The sequence below is a fragment of the Mastigoproctus giganteus genome, chromosome 13 (assembly GCF_048544385.1).
Source record: "Mastigoproctus giganteus isolate SK-2022 chromosome 13, ASM4854438v1, whole genome shotgun sequence".
NCBI classification, from domain to species: Eukaryota; Metazoa; Arthropoda; class Arachnida; order Uropygi; family Thelyphonidae; genus Mastigoproctus; species Mastigoproctus giganteus.
In genome coordinates this window covers 156,431,107-156,451,140 of record NC_143587.1, presented here as the reverse complement: position 1 = coordinate 156,451,140, position 20,034 = coordinate 156,431,107, and the positions used below count along the sequence as shown (strand labels likewise).

Sequence of the window (20,034 nt, the reverse complement as noted above, 5' to 3'; positions counted from 1 at the left end):
TGTCCGTTAGAAGTTTCACTGTATTTTTTAAATATATATTTCGGTGAAATTAGTGTCTACAAGCTTAATACTTGCTAAGCTGCAGTTGGTTACTATTTATTTTTTCACTCAATCCTCATACATCATGTACTTCTGATCTTTGTGGGGGGAATCTAATAATAATGTCCTTTGGTAAGGTTCCAAAGAAATATGAAATTAAAGAAGACACAAATGTAAGATTTTCTATGCATTATAAATTCTGGAAAAGGTAATGGACAAGTGGCAGGACACGAAGTGGTGAAACCCATGTTTAGTCTCTAGAGCAAAGTTTCCGGCATCCCCCCCTCCCCCCATACTTCTCCTTCAACCCATGCACGGTACTAAGTACTATAGGTTTTGATACCTTTCGTGTTTGGGGTTTTCATTAAAAAAAAAACGACATCAAAATGCAAATTAGTATATGAATGCACACTTTTATATACACAATACAGTGCAGTCCCTAACCTGTTTGTTTGCCATGGGTATTTATGATTGGTACTCCCCTCCCTTCCCATTCATTTATAAATTCTTAGTTATTGAAAAGAAACTTATGCAGTTTAACAGATATTTATTTAAAGTATACCCAGTAAAATAAAATAAAATAAAATATTTCCAGAAGCTTTCGGAACTCGTGTCCCTTTCTCAACTGAGAAAGGTAATGGACAAGTGGCAGGACACGAAGTGGTGAAACCCATGTTTAGCCCCTGTCAGTTCCGTAGTAGCTAACATCGCCATGGAAGATCTGGAGAAGCAGATACACCAGAACCCACCTACACCTATTACAACGTGGTGTAGATATGTCGACGATATTTTTACCATAATACCACGTGGTTCTGAAACGGTACTACTAGAATACCTCAACTCTCTATCCAATTTCATCAAGTTTACCGTAGAATCAGAGGTGGACGGTTCGCTCCCGTTTCTGGACGTGCTAGTGCATCGCGTAGGCCCACATCTAGAGACCTCAGTATACCGCAAACCCATGTGGTGCGGTCAATTCACCAACTACGGGTCCGGCCACGCTCCAAGCCATCTCAATAGCACTGCCCGCACCCTGTTCTCCAGGGCCTGGAGCCATTCCAGCACCGACACAATTAGACGTAACGAGATCTCCCGTGTGAAGGCGGACTTAACCAGATGCGGTTATCCATCCCATGTACTAAACAGATGCTTGTTACAGGCACAAGAGCTTACTTCCAACCCAAGACCTCCGAAGCAAGTCGGCATATCATCCGCCTACATTCCGTACTATCCAGGAGTGTCAGGACGTATCTCGAAGATCCTGAGAAGTTACAACATAAAATGTGTACAATTACCAGGTAGGAACCTACGTTCACTTGTCTCCAGTGTGAAGACCCCTGTCACACCTGTCTTACGCAGCAATGTAGTGTACCGTATCACCTGTAGGGCCTGTAACAGTTGCTACGTAGGTGAGACATCGAGACGTCTCCAGGATCGCCTCACGGAACACGACAGAGCAATCCGGCTTGCCGAAACTGACCAGTCCGCGCTTGCAGAACATTTTTGGGCTACCAACCACGATCTTGACCCCAAGCGCGACTTTGAGATAGTGGACCACGCGCGACACTTTCGCCACCGCCTATGGCTAGAGTCACTAAACATAATGAACAACCCTAAGGCATTAAATCGCCAGAAAGGCATGCGTATACATCCAATCCTGGAGACAACCGTTTTATTGATGGATGATCACTGGCGCAAGGCAGCACACGTCCGTGCTACAACAATGACGAATGAGTAACGTGCCACAGTTTGCTTGTAATGTATTTAAAAATTCTGTCAGTTGAGAAAGGGACACGAGTTCCGAAAGCTTCTGGAAATATTTTATTTTATTTTATTTTACTGGGTATACTTTAAATAAATATCTGTTAAACTATGGACCCCAGTACTCCAGGCCCATTTGTCACTATTCGATCACTTTATGGCCATAATACCTACAACGATTGTGCACAGTTGCAAAAATGCTTCCTCTCAATAGCTCGCTACAGGCAACATTTACGCTTCGCCCACAGATGCAAAAGCAATCGAATTATACCTAAAGGGTTCCGATACAAAGCCCCGTTCCACAACTCTCATATGGATCGTGCCTGCTTTAACTTCAGCCTGCGCACGTTAAATTTATGGATATCCCATCTCCACCATGAAATCAGGAACGCTGACTACAACAAGTCCAGACTGTTACAACATATACAAGGTAAGGTCTCGCCTATTGTATTTACAAACCTTATACATACCATCTGCCATCGGGCTAGTCAGACCTCGGATACCTACCGTTTACGCCAACAGCGCAAGTTCATAAACTTGAGCATAGAAACTAACTCCTTAAAGACGAACACTCGTTCAGACGACACGACTTCTTTCGTCTTGAATCTAAGTAACAAACAACTGTCCAACGAGCAGCTGAGTGTTTTATCAAACGGTATGAAATTCGCCGTTATACCATCGAAACCTCCCATCACACAGCTCGCTATGGGCATAGAAGCCAGTATTACCAACCTTCCCGAAGAAACTGCCAACGAGATCCGATTCAAGACTGCCGCAGTCCTCCGCAACACTCGAAAAACGTGCTCAAACCTCAACCACCGCCAACGTGCCGCCCTGTCATCTATAAGAAAAGACAACTCCATCGTTGTACTTCCTGCGGATAAAGGGCGCCGGACTGTTGTGCTGGACCGATCAGCCTACCGAGAGAAAGCCTTGGCCCTATTACTCGATCCTAACGTATATGAACCTCTACCTGATCCTCCCGTTAAAGTCTTGAAACGTCTGGAAGCAAATGTTAATAAACTTGTCCACGCATGGCTTAAAGATAAGAAGATCCCGACCGCGACTCACCATCTTCTGCGTGGTACTGGCTGTCAACTACCACAATTCTACGGATTACCAAAGATCCATAAACCGGGTATTCCTCTCAGACCTATAGTGTCTTGCTGCAGTGCCCCAACGTATGAACTGTCCAAACACATCGCGAGCCTCCTCTCGCCTCTTATAGGTAATACATCTCACACCGTTAAAAACAGCAGTGAATTCATTAACACCATTAAGGACATTTCAATCCCTGATAACTCTGTCATGGCATCATTTGACGTGGTTTCTTTATTCACCTCGATTCCCGTCCAACAGGCCGTGCACTGCGCCAGAAGGCTCCTTGAGAGCGACTTAAGCCTCCAATCCAGGACGTCACTATCCACTGATGACATCTGTACCGCCCTCAACCTATGCCTCTCTAGCAGCATCTTCACCTTTGAAGACTCACTCTACAAACAAGTACATGGCACTGCTATGGGTGCCCCTGTCAGTTCCGTAGTAGCTAACATCGCCATGGAAGATCTGGAGAAGCAGATACACCAGAACCCACCTACACCTATTACAACGTGGTGTAGATATGTCGACGATATTTTTACCATAATACCACGTGGTTCTGAAACGGTACTACTAGAATACCTCAACTCTCTATCCAATTTCATCAAGTTTACCGTAGAATCAGAGGTGGACGGTTCGCTCCCGTTTCTGGACGTGCTAGTGCATCGCGTAGGCCCACATCTAGAGACCTCAGTATACCGCAAACCCATGTGGTGCGGTCAATTCACCAACTACGGGTCCGGCCACGCTCCAAGCCATCTCAATAGCACTGCCCGCACCCTGTTCTCCAGGGCCTGGAGCCATTCCAGCACCGACACAATTAGACGTAACGAGATCTCCCGTGTGAAGGCGGACTTAACCAGATGCGGTTATCCATCCCATGTACTAAACAGATGCTTGTTACAGGCACAAGAGCTTACTTCCAACCCAAGACCTCCGAAGCAAGTCGGCATATCATCCGCCTACATTCCGTACTATCCAGGAGTGTCAGGACGTATCTCGAAGATCCTGAGAAGTTACAACATAAAATGTGTACAATTACCAGGTAGGAACCTACGTTCACTTGTCTCCAGTGTGAAGACCCCTGTCACACCTGTCTTACGCAGCAATGTAGTGTACCGTATCACCTGTAGGGCCTGTAACAGTTGCTACGTAGGTGAGACATCGAGACGTCTCCAGGATCGCCTCACGGAACACGACAGAGCAATCCGGCTTGCCGAAACTGACCAGTCCGCGCTTGCAGAACATTTTTGGGCTACCAACCACGATCTTGACCCCAAGCGCGACTTTGAGATAGTGGACCACGCGCGACACTTTCGCCACCGCCTATGGCTAGAGTCACTAAACATAATGAACAACCCTAAGGCATTAAATCGCCAGAAAGGCATGCGTATACATCCAATCCTGGAGACAACCGTTTTATTGATGGATGATCACTGGCGCAAGGCAGCACACGTCCGTGCTACAACAATGACGAATGAGTAACGTGCCACAGTTTGCTTGTAATGTATTTAAAAATTCTGTCAGTTGAGAAAGGGACACGAGTTCCGAAAGCTTCTGGAAATATTTTATTTTATTTTATTTTACTGGGTATACTTTAAATAAATATCTGTTAAACTATGGACCCCAGTACTCCAGGCCCATTTGTCACTATTCGATCACTTTATGGCCATAATACCTACAACGATTGTGCACAGTTGCAAAAATGCTTCCTCTCAATAGCTCGCTACAGGCAACATTTACGCTTCGCCCACAGATGCAAAAGCAATCGAATTATACCTAAAGGGTTCCGATACAAAGCCCCGTTCCACAACTCTCATATGGATCGTGCCTGCTTTAACTTCAGCCTGCGCACGTTAAATTTATGGATATCCCATCTCCACCATGAAATCAGGAACGCTGACTACAACAAGTCCAGACTGTTACAACATATACAAGGTAAGGTCTCGCCTATTGTATTTACAAACCTTATACATACCATCTGCCATCGGGCTAGTCAGACCTCGGATACCTACCGTTTACGCCAACAGCGCAAGTTCATAAACTTGAGCATAGAAACTAACTCCTTAAAGACGAACACTCGTTCAGACGACACGACTTCTTTCGTCTTGAATCTAAGTAACAAACAACTGTCCAACGAGCAGCTGAGTGTTTTATCAAACGGTATGAAATTCGCCGTTATACCATCGAAACCTCCCATCACACAGCTCGCTATGGGCATAGAAGCCAGTATTACCAACCTTCCCGAAGAAACTGCCAACGAGATCCGATTCAAGACTGCCGCAGTCCTCCGCAACACTCGAAAAACGTGCTCAAACCTCAACCACCGCCAACGTGCCGCCCTGTCATCTATAAGAAAAGACAACTCCATCGTTGTACTTCCTGCGGATAAAGGGCGCCGGACTGTTGTGCTGGACCGATCAGCCTACCGAGAGAAAGCCTTGGCCCTATTACTCGATCCTAACGTATATGAACCTCTACCTGATCCTCCCGTTAAAGTCTTGAAACGTCTGGAAGCAAATGTTAATAAACTTGTCCACGCATGGCTTAAAGATAAGAAGATCCCGACCGCGACTCACCATCTTCTGCGTGGTACTGGCTGTCAACTACCACAATTCTACGGATTACCAAAGATCCATAAACCGGGTATTCCTCTCAGACCTATAGTGTCTTGCTGCAGTGCCCCAACGTATGAACTGTCCAAACACATCGCGAGCCTCCTCTCGCCTCTTATAGGTAATACATCTCACACCGTTAAAAACAGCAGTGAATTCATTAACACCATTAAGGACATTTCAATCCCTGATAACTCTGTCATGGCATCATTTGACGTGGTTTCTTTATTCACCTCGATTCCCGTCCAACAGGCCGTGCACTGCGCCAGAAGGCTCCTTGAGAGCGACTTAAGCCTCCAATCCAGGACGTCACTATCCACTGATGACATCTGTACCGCCCTCAACCTATGCCTCTCTAGCAGCATCTTCACCTTTGAAGACTCACTCTACAAACAAGTACATGGCACTGCTATGGGTGCCCCTGTCAGTTCCGTAGTAGCTAACATCGCCATGGAAGATCTGGAGAAGCAGATACACCAGAACCCACCTACACCTATTACAACGTGGTGTAGATATGTCGACGATATTTTTACCATAATACCACGTGGTTCTGAAACGGTACTACTAGAATACCTCAACTCTCTATCCAATTTCATCAAGTTTACCGTAGAATCAGAGGTGGACGGTTCGCTCCCGTTTCTGGACGTGCTAGTGCATCGCGTAGGCCCACATCTAGAGACCTCAGTATACCGCAAACCCATGTGGTGCGGTCAATTCACCAACTACGGGTCCGGCCACGCTCCAAGCCATCTCAATAGCACTGCCCGCACCCTGTTCTCCAGGGCCTGGAGCCATTCCAGCACCGACACAATTAGACGTAACGAGATCTCCCGTGTGAAGGCGGACTTAACCAGATGCGGTTATCCATCCCATGTACTAAACAGATGCTTGTTACAGGCACAAGAGCTTACTTCCAACCCAAGACCTCCGAAGCAAGTCGGCATATCATCCGCCTACATTCCGTACTATCCAGGAGTGTCAGGACGTATCTCGAAGATCCTGAGAAGTTACAACATAAAATGTGTACAATTACCAGGTAGGAACCTACGTTCACTTGTCTCCAGTGTGAAGACCCCTGTCACACCTGTCTTACGCAGCAATGTAGTGTACCGTATCACCTGTAGGGCCTGTAACAGTTGCTACGTAGGTGAGACATCGAGACGTCTCCAGGATCGCCTCACGGAACACGACAGAGCAATCCGGCTTGCCGAAACTGACCAGTCCGCGCTTGCAGAACATTTTTGGGCTACCAACCACGATCTTGACCCCAAGCGCGACTTTGAGATAGTGGACCACGCGCGACACTTTCGCCACCGCCTATGGCTAGAGTCACTAAACATAATGAACAACCCTAAGGCATTAAATCGCCAGAAAGGCATGCGTATACATCCAATCCTGGAGACAACCGTTTTATTGATGGATGATCACTGGCGCAAGGCAGCACACGTCCGTGCTACAACAATGACGAATGAGTAACGTGCCACAGTTTGCTTGTAATGTATTTAAAAATTCTGACAGTTGAGAAAGGGACACGAGTTCCGAAAGCTTCTGGAAATATTTTATTTTATTTTATTTTACTGGGTATACTTTAAATAAATATCTGTTAAACTATGGACCCCAGTACTCCAGGCCCATTTGTCACTAAACTTATGCAGTGTTTAAGAATGCCATAAAGACTTGGAAATGTATTTTCTGTGTAAAAATGCATTTCCAAAAGCTGATACTGTAGGCAAAAATGTAAATACTAAATACACTGGTGTTCAAAGAAAGTGCATCACCTGGGAATTTCACATTTCTAACCCTTTTTTGCAATGGTATGTTACATTAATGACTAGCATCACAAATAGAAATATAAATAAAAGATATTTATTAATAGTTAAGGCAAAGCTAAATAATATTTGACAGGTGCTCTCAAACTATTCCAAAATGGGCATTTGCAACCTCTATACAACAGTTTTGTTAATCACGACAATTATGGCTGCAATGTTATCAGGTCTCAATTTGCTTCAGTTTATCATTTTAAATGGGAAAAAAAAAAAAAAAAAAAATGAACAGTTCATCAGGTGCAAACTAATATTTAGTTGAACTGCCTCTGACCTTGATGGTAGCACAATGATGGTATCAAGGCATTGACAAGATTAATTTCTGAAGATAATCAACTGATAATGCATGGTTCCAAACACAAATTATGGCTTCCTGAAGTTCACGAAGGGTCTTTGGTTTCTTGGTGCCACTACTACTACTACTTTCTGGCAACTGCAGATTCCACACGACGCCAACAGTTCTCTATAGGATTCAGGTCCATCTGGGCTGTTTCCTGGCCAGCTAAGAGTTGTAATGGACCTTTCTTCCAACCATTTTTTTCACCTGTAACAAATGTAAACAGATTACTGTCAAACCTCTAATGCAGAAATGAAGCTAAAGTAACTACAGAAGTGCCTACTTACACTTTTTGCCCAATGACAAGGAGCAGAGTCATCCTGAAAGATGCAGTTACTTGGCAGGTTCACATGGTCTCTAATGGTTGGCAGCAATTTGCCTTCCAATATAGCCAGGTATCCATTGGCATATACGGAACCTTTTATAAACTGCAGGTGTATACTCCGCGATATGAAATGCACCCCCATATCATTTGGCTGGTAGGGAATTTCACTATGGATACCATACAGTCTGGATGGTATTCTTCACCACACCTATGGAGAATCATTTGTCTCCCATCAGAGCCATGCAGGTTGAATTTCTTCTCATCTGAGAAAATAACTGACTTCCACTGTTCGGGGGTCCATTTGACATGCTCCTTACACCCAATTAATCGGGCCTTTTTCATGTTTTGTGTGAGGAGGGACTTCTTAGGACAACTGGCTAAAAGTCCATTTTTGAAGAAGCATCTTCTGACTGTTACTGCACTTGCTACCATTCCTGTATGCTCTTCCCATTCTCTTTTCAACTCGGACGAAAAAGCTTTATGGTCTTTAAGGCATAAGCACTTCAAAGTGTGGTCCTGTTTTGGTGTAGAGACTCGTTTGCATCCAGTTCATTTTTTCCTTTCAATAGAACCAGTATTCTTGAATTACAAGCCACTCTATAAGCAATATGACAGGAAGAACATCCTTCCTCACATAAAGCAACAATTGCACTCTTTATTCGTGGCGTCAACTGCACATAACTCTCCGTCCTGACACAGTCAAGGAATGACTGCAACTCTTGCAGAGCATGCTTATACAATATAGCTGAAAGTAATAGCTGATGCAATATTACTTCACCTGTGCATGTCAGTCTTATCTGTAAAAAATATTGCTATATACTTACGTTATTCAGACGACAGTTACAATTTTAAGGGGTGATGCACTTTCTTTGAACCAATCTATAGTATTCACTTTAAAACTTTTCAAATGCAATCTAGTACTACTGACAAAAGTTGTTTATCATTCAGATAATTTTTGTGAAATATAAAAATCATCTATAAGAAGGTGGGAAGGAGCAGCAGTGCGTAGCACACGCTTTCTTGATTACACCGGGGTTTGAGCCAGTCACCACCAAATACGGAGGATGTGGAAAGGTCAGGGAATGACCACCGCATATTCCCCGAGCAATATGGCCTTAGTTGCTAATGCTCCTAAAAACCAAACAACAATCTATAAGAAAAAAAAAAAATCTCGTGTGGAGAATTTGCAATTCTCACATTTTTCAAAACTTATATGAAGTTCTCGTTTATCATAAGCCATCACTTGATGCTAATTACTGATGCCATGTTATTGTATATTAGATATGTTATTGTATATTAATTTAAAAATGGAACTGAAATACAGTAGACTCTATTTTCCGGGATAGATGGTAAAAAAATATTCCCGGGAAATCGATTATACAAAAATACAGCAATAATTAATCCACAATACAGCAAGTCGCCAACGTACATAAGAGATACATTCCAGGACTTCTTGAGTAAGTCGAATGACTAAGAAAATAGTGCTACTATATCCCTCATGTGCCAAAATTACAAAAACCACATAATATCCTCAGAAGAATAAAGAAAAGTAGTTATATATTTTTAAATTAATTAGTTATATATTTTTCTATATATTAATTGCAAATATATAAAAATAGTTATATATTTTGAATTAGTTCAATTAAAAACTTTATCTGGGGATAGCAGTGAAGTGGCCGGAATGGCACGTAAGAAAAAAAAAGCATGTTATTAATCGCATGACACTCAAGTGTAATGCAGTTACACATTTAGAAGGAAAAAAGGCAGCTGTTATTAAAAGCTGGTTAGCAAGAAGCTGTGATGATTGAAGTACTTTAAGTTGATGTGTCAGTGTGTGCATATCATAAACTTTGTTTCTAGAGGTAATCTTATGCAATTTGAAAAATAAATTTTATTTTAATAAGGAAGATAAGTGCTTCCCTTTTGCATTGACGGTACTTCATTATTATATTGATAAAATCATGATGATACACAGCATATACATAATTTGTCAAGTAGAGTTCATTCAGAATAGTCAATGTGTGCAGAGGAGTAAAGGTTTCAATTACCCTCATTATTTATTGCATGTAAGGCATATCCATCAATGAAATGGAGTGTTTTACCCTCTTCAAATATTCTATTAATTTTAAATTGAAGTGCCTAATGAATTTGTTTATAAGCTACCAAAAAAGAGAATTTTATCGAAGGTTTCTGTTCTTATTGATTCAAATGGAAAGCCAGTTAATTTGATGGTGTTTTAAAGAAGTTAATACAAGTTTATAAATGATAAATCAGTGCATTTTAATCAAGGAAAAAGTGTAAGTTATGTGAATTTTTGGGATAATACAAGGGCTGTTCGATTTAAAAAAAAAAAAAAAAAAAAAATTTTTTTTTCACAACATACCTTTATTAATTATCCATATTTTGATGGTCCTTTTCAAAGTAGACTCCATTTGATGAATTGCACTTACTCCAATGTTTCTGCCATTCTTCAAAAACATGGTGGAAGCCATTTTTTGGCATGCATTTAAGAATCGCGTTCGATATGTTTACAACTTTTTCTGACAACTGGAAACGTTTTACTTGCAGCTTCTTCTATAACTTTGGAAATAAAAAAATATTGCAGAGTGCAAGGTCAGGGCTATAGGGCAGATGAGGAACACATTTGACATTAATGCTGGCTAAATACTCAATGACAGTAAGAGCAGTGTGAGGTCTCACATTGTTGTGATGCAGCATTCATCCACCTGCATGCAATTTGTAGTTGTCAGGATTACCCCCCCTGGTGACCATTTCAGGGCTATTTGGCACGTTTCAGTGGTTAGTGAAGCTAGTTGGCTTCATCATTGGTGGGTGGGCAGGTATCCTGTTACAATAGTGACAACCCAGTTGCGAAGTATGACTCCACAATGTGAGAGATGCTTGATGGTGTGCATGGTTTAATCAAAAAATATTTCTTGACTGAATGTTTAAGAGTATGAAAGAGGTGGTTTATGCATGGGTATGGCACTTCCATCATTTCCGCTACCCAGGTAGTATGAATGTCTTGCTTATTCATATCTCATATCGTGAACACCTTCACAACGAGTTCCCTAGGTATTGCACTACTTTAAATAAGCAACACTTCTCTGGTAGAGAAGACTACTGTTACTTATTCTCAGATGGGCACCACCACCCAGGCGGCACAGTTTGAAATATGGTATGGGATAAAGATCTGTGTTATCCTCATACTATCCCTATTAGACTTAGGAAAGCAAAAAAGATGTAGGAAGGTGATAGTAGGAGAGGAAGAAATGTGCCATCGAAGGAAGAAAGGGACAGTTACTCTTTCAACTCACACCACTCAAAAACTCATAAATTCCTCGAATAGGCAACACTTCCCCAGTAGAGAAGATTGTTGTTACCTATTCTCAGAAACTCTGTTGCCATCAGGCCCCCCCCCCCCCCAAGACGGCATGATGGTGTGCATGGTTTAATTTAAAAATATTTCTTGACTGAATGTCTAGGAGTATGAAAAAGGTGGTTTATGCATTTCTATTGCAATACCTAGGCAACTCATGAAGGTGTTTGCAATATGAGATATGAATAAACAATGCATTCATACTACCTGGGTAGTAGAAATGATGGAAGTGCCGTATCCATGCATAAACCACTCTTTCATGTCTATTTGTCAGTTTCCGATATATATTAAATTGGATACTGTTTAAGAAATTTAATGATTCAGAGTTCTCCATTTCAAGTGTGAAACTCAGTCTCAGGTGGATGTTATTGAATGAATATAAGATATCCTGAATGGCATTAGTGATGCATCGAACATCGTCCATGTATCTCTCATAATATCTAACTTCGGGTAAAAAAGTTTCAAATATACATTTTCAATCATGGAAAGGTAAATTTCTGGTAAGTTTCAAGCCTATTGGTAACCTGAAGATTTGTTTCACCTTATTGTGAAACATAATAAAATTAGGAATTTAATCGAATTAAACGCCTAATAAAATTTCTTTAATGGGAATTTTGGTGTGATTGATAGGTATAGTAAGTAACACTTCTAAAGTACCGGGTGGTTATAAAATAAGTTTCCCTATTCAGGAGGCCCTAGTGTCAAAACGGTTAGAGATAGCACTGTGAAAATCGGTGGGTGTGTCATTTAGGATATGGAGAAGCGATTTTTAGAAGGAAAAAAAAATTAGTTAATTTCCACCACTAGGGGAGAAATTGGCACTGTAAACATGAGATGGAATACTTAACTTAGGATTAGATTTTAATATCAGAACTTAGGAATGTACAGATATTGTTCTATGTGCTTTCCTTCACTTCAGATTACATTCTGAAAACAGAGGACTGCGTGCGACACGGTTTCGCATAGCCTCTCATTGGGGATGTTGGCTACATGCTGTTTAATGCTTGCTTTCAAATCAACAAGTGTCTGTATGCTGCCATTGTAAACTCTTCTTTCAGTTATCCCTGTAGCCAGAAATCACAGGGATTGAAATTTGGTGATTCATGTAGTGCTGCATTAGCATTACTATTATTCTGGTAGAACAGTTTTACTAAAAGAGCATGTTCTCTTTTTTTTGTAAGAGCCATAATGGTTATTGACGGTGGCTTTGGCCTTTTTGCTTTTATCTAACAGAATGTCATTTGTGTAAGCAGCGTGTTTTGAAGTGAATGACAACTTTTACATATGTGCGAATGCAGAATTTCTGTAAGAGACAATCGGGCAAATGGGAAATCTCATTTTGTGAAGTCTTACTCGACCGAAAAGAGTGGGAATGTTAATAGAAATTCTGGCTTTCAGTTCTTTTAATTGGGCCATAGTAATTAAATCATTTCTTTGATATGTAGTTAAAGCATTGTTGTATTGATTGACTAGATTGGTAAATTCCACTAATACTGTAGTAATACTTAATAAATTAGATTATATTAGCAAACTAAATTCGATCATATCAGTTCCACTTATCAGGAGGTTAACCCTACTTTGTTTACCAAACTAGACATTCAATACAACAATGCTTTAACTGCTAGGGCAGGTGCATCAGAATTAGCTTTCCATGCCGTCAATGAGAACACACCTTTTTATTTGACGAGTCCAAAATAGTTAGCATACAGAGGAACTACACTAAATTATTAATCGCAGAAAACTCTGGAAATCGAATTACACAAAAATTCCATTAATGTACATCGCCCATTTCTCATATCGGATTCATGGTCATTTGTGCACATGCACCAAGGTATTAAATAATCTTGAATGTTTTAGAAATTCCCTCTAACTTACTTCATGTTACTTCTATGCCAAAGATTTCTTATAACCTTATCCTTTGTCAAAGATTTCTTATAACCTTATGTGGGACTGAGTCAGGTGCTTTGCCTAAATCTAAGTAAACAATGTCAAAATTATTTCATGCATTCAGTTCGTGAGCTGATCTGATTAGTTAAACATGATTTTTTCTTTAGAAAACCATGCTGTTTCATTCAGAATTCTATTTCTATCTAAATAATCCTATATTTCATTCAATAATTGCATCCATGATTTTTTCAACCACTGAAATCTGACTGGCTGGTTGGTGGTTATTCACTGTTATGTATTGGCAATACATTTGCACTTCTCCAACTTAAGGAAATCTCTCCTGAGTCCAGTGGTGCCATTGTAAATAACTTTAATGGTTCAATGCACTCTCTTGTTGTCACCCTCTGAATTACTGGGTATGTGCCATCAACTCCAGGTGCCTTAACTTGTCTTTAGGCCTGAAAGTTTTTCTAATATATTTAAATCCATGAAACTGAAGATTTTTTTTTCTAAGAAAAAAAAATATTTTTTTTTACTGTTTGTATAGAGTTAGAAATTTAATTCATCTTTGTTAATTTTCAGTGGAGAGGTGAAGGAATTCTTTGACCTACGAGGCTGCAGCTGGGCTTATAATTGTGCTGAATCTCTTAGTGGTCATGTCATTACATTGGATACTTTAAAGGGAATAGGAGAAAATGCTACTTTCTTTGGAAATATACTGTATTCAGGTAGGTTAGTTCAGATAATGACAAAATGATGCTCAATTTCTTTACACTTTGCTCATTTAAATGTTGTCAGTAGATTGTTTTTTACCTCCAATTTCATATAATTATTTACATATAATATTAATATGATCATAATAATCAACAAAAGAGTAAGGGTACCATCATGTTTATATGGATGTTACACACACTCAAGAAAAATGAATTTAAATTTAAAAAGGATATTTGGAGGATAGATTTGGAAAATTTGCTTTCACCTGAGAATAATTGTTCATTTTAATGAACTTCATCTGGAGTTGTGGAAGTAGGTGGTGTGAATAAATTTAAAGGATTGAGATAATGCATGTAACCAATGGATGAGACCCTTACAGGGCAAAAACAGTCGGAGCCTGATTTTGTTGCAGCTAAACGTCAAAAGACTGACCTAACCAAAATCAGAACTCCAACCTTTCTTATCATTCACAAAACTAAAGAACAACCTATTGGCAAACTATCACCATTTCTAGTGCAAAAATGCCTAGAAAGCATAATAGGTACCCCCAAGGCAGTTCGTCACTTAAGATCGGGAGACGTACTGGTTGAAGTTGCCACTGCTCGACAGTCTGAGCAACTACTAAAACTAAAAACTTTTGGTGGAACTTCCATTACCGTTTCACCACACGTTTCCCTGGACAGAACTGTCCAATGGAACCTTTCCAAAGTGAAATGGAATATATACAAACTAGCAATACTGGAAGAAATACAGGTCCAGCAAGCATCCATAAACTTAGCCACAGAATATATATCTAACCAAATACTACAGGCAGCAGACCAAGCGATTCCAAAGCAATCCAACAAAATATCAGCACGCCCAAAATTTTGGTTGAATGATGAATGTAGCATGGCTAAAAAAAGAAAAGAACAAAGCATGGAACATCTTCAGGAAGTTTCCAACAACTGCAAATCTCATCCACTTTAAACAGGCTAGGGAAAAAGCAAAACGTATTAGACAGACTAGCAAAGGGGAAGCATGGAGACGTTTCGCCTCCACAATTACAAGAACTACAAAAACGCAAACGATATGGACCAAAATATGATGCATGTACTCTAAACATCCTTCCTTCAACCTTCCCATACTAACTGTAAATGGTTGTGATGTTACAACACCGGTGGAGATTGCAAATGCATTGGGCGAATCATTCATGAAAATCTCAGCCACGACATCATACACACCTGATTTTCAGGTACGCAAGGCACAGGCTGAGAAATATTTCATCAACTTCGAATCAGCATCTAGTGCCGCATGCAATCTCCCCTTCACAATGACAGAATTGCACCATGCTTTAGCCACCACCAAACTCAGTGCAGCAGGACCAGATGGAATACATTACATCATGATAGCACAACTTACTGAACCAGCCCTTAAGACATTGTTACCTTTTTATAACAATTTTAAAACAGAATATCTTCCCGGACAAATGGTATCACACTTAGGTTTTGGCATTTCCAAAACCAGGAAAAGATCCTACAAATCCACAACATTACCGACCCATTGCACTCACCAGCTGTATGAGCAAGGTCCTGGAAAAAATGATCAATGCCTGCCTAACCTTGTTTCTAGTCCAAAACAAGCTTCTTAACCCGGTACAATGCGGTTTCCATCAAGGCAAATCCACTCTTGATTTACTGATCAGGGCAGAAATAAACATTCGTGATGCTTTTGTACGAAAAGAAAACCATGTTATGGTTCTTTTTGACATAGAAAAAGCGTTCGACACAGCTTGGAGGTATGGCATAATGCGAAACCAATACGATCTAGGACTACATGGACATCTGCCAGAATTTATCAGAAACTTCCTACACCATCACTCAGTTCAAGTTAGAGTCAACAACCAGTCATCTTTAAATTTTATTTAGGAAGGAGTTCCACAAGGTTCCATACTGAGTGCCACCCTATTTAACATAATAATGAACTCCATAACACAGGGTCTACCACAATGTCCACTACCCTGTATGCCGATGACTTCAGTGTCTCCTTCCATTTGCCTAATATGCGAATGGTAGAAAGGCAGCTGCAAGGTGCCATCAACAAATTGTAAAATGGTGTAAAATGGTAAAGAGGTGAAAGCCAAAACAATGGCTTTCACCTCTCACCCCAAAAGACTGTTGGGATACACTTCTGTAGGAAGCATAACCTACATCCAGAACTTCACCTAGAAAATCAAATGATCCCAGTGGTTCACAATGTCGGCTTTCTTGGTGTGGTTCTAGACCAAAAACTTACCTTCCTCGAACATATAAAACAGCTCTGGTTTACTTGTCTTAAGAAGCTAAACATCTTAAGAGTACTATCTGGCACAACATGGGGAGCCGACCGTTACATGCTACTGCATTTGTATCATGCATTAATACAGTCACGTCTAGACAATGGCTCTGTGGTCTACAGCTCTGCTAGACCAAGTGCCTTACATTGGCTTGATCCTGTACACCACAGTTCTCTTCATCTTGCACTAGGGGCATTCCGTACATCACCAGTTCAGAGCTTAAATGCTGAAGCAACTGAAACATTACATCTACACAGACAAATGCTTCTGTTAAACTACGCAGCAAAAGTCAAAGGGCAACTGGACAACCCTACTCGGAATGGACTTTTCTCGCCCAAATGGGAAAATCTTTACAGAGCCTACCCATCAACAGGGATACGCCTGTGTTCCCTGCTCAGTGATTGGCAAATTGACCTTAGCATGAAACAACCGGCCACTTCGCGTACAGTTTCACCTTGGATGTATCACATACTGCTGTGTGATCTTTCACTCACCTCATTGGGGGTAACATACCTTATCCCAGCAGAACATACTGCAAATTCATTCTGCATTGAGAATCCAGCACGCAGAGTACATACCAATCTACATGGACGGATCTAAAACTGACACCCATGTTGGTGCAGCAGCAGTATTTCCCAACCTTACTATAGTCGAGAAACTCCCCATTGAATGCAGTAACTACACTGCAGAACTCTATGCTATCTACATCAAGCATTAAATTTCACCTTCTCAGCAAATTTTTGCTGAGAAGGTGAATAAAAATCATCATAACCCCTTACTCATATGCATTTGGAACACCATGACCAAGTTAAATAAGAACAAACAACAAATTCTCTTTTGTTGGATCCCTGGTCACGTTGGAAATGAACGTGCTGCTGACCTAGCTGCCAAAACTGCTACAGATCCTGTAGATCAACCAATTTGATTTCAAATTAATTATAAAGAAGCAAAGTGTTGAGTAATGGCAGTGTATCTGGCAAAATCAAGTTGGTAACAAGCTGCTCCGTAGAAAGAAAGATCTCAAACCTTGGAAGTCGAGTATACAGGTGGTAGATGACTTTCATCAACCGGTGAAATACCACCACTTTGCTTATTGGAGGCTTGAAGTGTTTAGTTTAGTCCCATGTTTAGTCTCTAGAGCAAAGTTTCCGGCATCCCCCTCCCCCCATACTTCTCCTTCAACCTATGCATGGGTCTAAGTACTATAGGTTTTGATACCTTTCGTGTTTGGGGTTTTCATAAAAAAAAAAAAAAAAAACGTGAGAATTAAGAAGTAGTATTAGCTTGATTATGAATAGGTCATGCACCCGACTCATCTCTTATCTTCTTGCAGGCACTGATCCACCACTGTGCACAGGGTGCAACACTCAGCTCACTGTCGAGCATGTACTTATTGATTGTCCCAAACACAATACTGATCGACAAGCTATTTTACCTCATTTTCCATGACAAACACCTCTTTCAGAATTTCTAACCTCCTAGAAGACACGCCACACGTAACCGAAATTTTTGGTTTCCTCAAACAGATAAAATTGTACAATGCAGTATAAATTTGAATGTTTATGCAGATATAACTATGCATTTAACATCACCATAGTTAGGTGCATTATGGCCTCTGCTACCCTTGTGCCGTAAAGCCTACAAACAACAACTGAGTGAAAGGAAGCAGAGAATGGTAATTAATGAGCATTCTTCAGAGCAGGCTAATGTATCAAGTCAGCATAAAGCTCAGCATATATATTTGGCTTGGTGCATTATAGCCTTAGATGCTAATGCACCATAAAATCCTAAAACAAAAAAGCTCAGCATATAGTGTTGGGAACTCTTGTTACTATTAGAAATTCTTACTTATGATTTTCCTCATGATATTGATAAAGTTATACAGAGAAAGCTCTCAAAGTTTGTCAATGATTTAAAAGTAGGATAGGATGGTGAATAATCAGAACCAGGTTATATGCGTGAGAGTGACATATTTCAGACCATATTGCATTTATGGTCTGAAAGATGGCAACTGAAGTTTAATTCTGCTAAATGTAAAATGTATTTCAACATGTTCACTTCTGAAAAGGTTAATATTGTAAAGAAAATGTGTTCAATAATTTTCTTTTTCCATGCTGGTATCACATTTCTACCAAAAAACATTGGCTAAGGTAAAGAAAGCCCACATGAGAAGCATGCAAAAAAAGTTTGATGAAATTTACCAGTAAAAGTACTTTGCCGTAACGGCATTCATATTGTTGCTCGCTCAGTAAACAGGCACCTCCGTAGCCATGTGGCCAGGAGCAGCAGTGCATAGCACACACTTCTTGATTAGACCGGGGTTCGAGCCCGTGACCACCAAATACGGAGATGTGGAAAGGTCAGGGATGACCACCGCATATTATCCCCGGAGCAATATGGTCTTAGTTGCTAATGCTCCTAAAAACCAAATAACAACAGCTCAGTAAACAGACGGTAGGTGTTATCGGTCTGTAGTAGAAGTTGAATCCCATGGAAGCTTGAAACCCTCTTAAAGTGGAGGGGATAACCTGACCTTTTTTTCTTTAGAATCACTAATTGAATTAACGTTAATTGAATCACGGACAGAGTCATATTGGAAGTTCTGGCGCCGTAAAAAATTTTCGTAACGTAGTTTCACTGGTAAACTTTTTCAAAGTTTGCCGTGCTTCTCGTGTGGGCATCCTTTACCTTTGCCTTTTTTTTTTTCTTAATAAACAATTTATCCACTAGTCCACCAGTGATTCTAAAGAAAACAGGTCAGGTCAGGTTACCCCCTCCACTTCAGGAGGATTGCAATCTCCCATGGGATTCAATTTCTACTCCTGACCGATAACACCCACTGTATGTTTACTGAGTGAGCAACAATACAAATGCTGTTATGGCAAAGTACTTTTACTGGCGAATTTATCGAAGTTTTGCGTGCTTCTCGTGTGGGCTTTCTTTACCTTTGCCAAAACGTTTTTTGCAACTTTTTTTCTGTGTATATAAATATGTGTTATTCAACTGATTTATATTTGTAAAAGAATTAAAGTAATAGTACTGTGTTAGGTGCTGTAATTTTTGGCAAGCATTTCAAATGCCATTGCCACTACAGATGCAATCATTACATCAGGTGAGCCTCTGGGGGGGATGAAATAAGTTGTTTATACTTCAAGACATCTAGCTATAAACTTTCAAAAGAGTAAAAGTTCAAACTGCTTAAACGAATGTGTGCATCTTATTATTAGCACGTATTAATATATCACCCATCAATTAGGTGAAATGAAAATGTGCATAAAGATATGTTCAATAAATTTCATGTTCTGTATTGTTAGCATGACTGCATAGAATATGCAATAACAACACTAAAAAATAAGTTTCTTGTAAATCTACATGAAGTAGACAATACACCTAATTTTCCATAAACAACAAACAAAAAATTCTCATCTCACATATGCTGACAGTAGTGGATTTATTGGAATAGTTACATAATTTTATTTATTTTTTAATAATTATTTGCCCCAATTAGCTACTTTATTTATTACTACGTACAAATTTTCCAGAAAAGTCAGCATTAAAAAAAAATTATTTTAATCGAGTCACGAATTGGGGGGGCTAGTATTTTTAGGACTTAAAAAGTATTGTTTTTTTAAATATAAAGTAACCCATTCATTTGATAACACTCTCCTGAATATGACCAACTATCCCCTTCCTCCCATCTAATCCTTTATATGCTGACCTGATAGTGGAAAGTAAAATGAAAGAA

General features: G+C 40.2%; 1 protein-coding gene across 1 annotated transcript in view; it reads left to right on the top strand.

Moving 5' to 3' along the window:
• Nucleotides 1–20,034, top strand: part of LOC150076545 (uncharacterized) — a 120,720-nt gene that overhangs the window by 83,688 nt on the left and 16,998 nt on the right. The window contains exon 4 of the mRNA XM_090387199.1: nt 13,847–13,992. Coding sequence (XP_090243325.1) covers nt 13,847–13,992 — 146 coding nt within the window. The remainder of the gene's footprint in view (nt 1–13,846; nt 13,993–20,034) is intronic.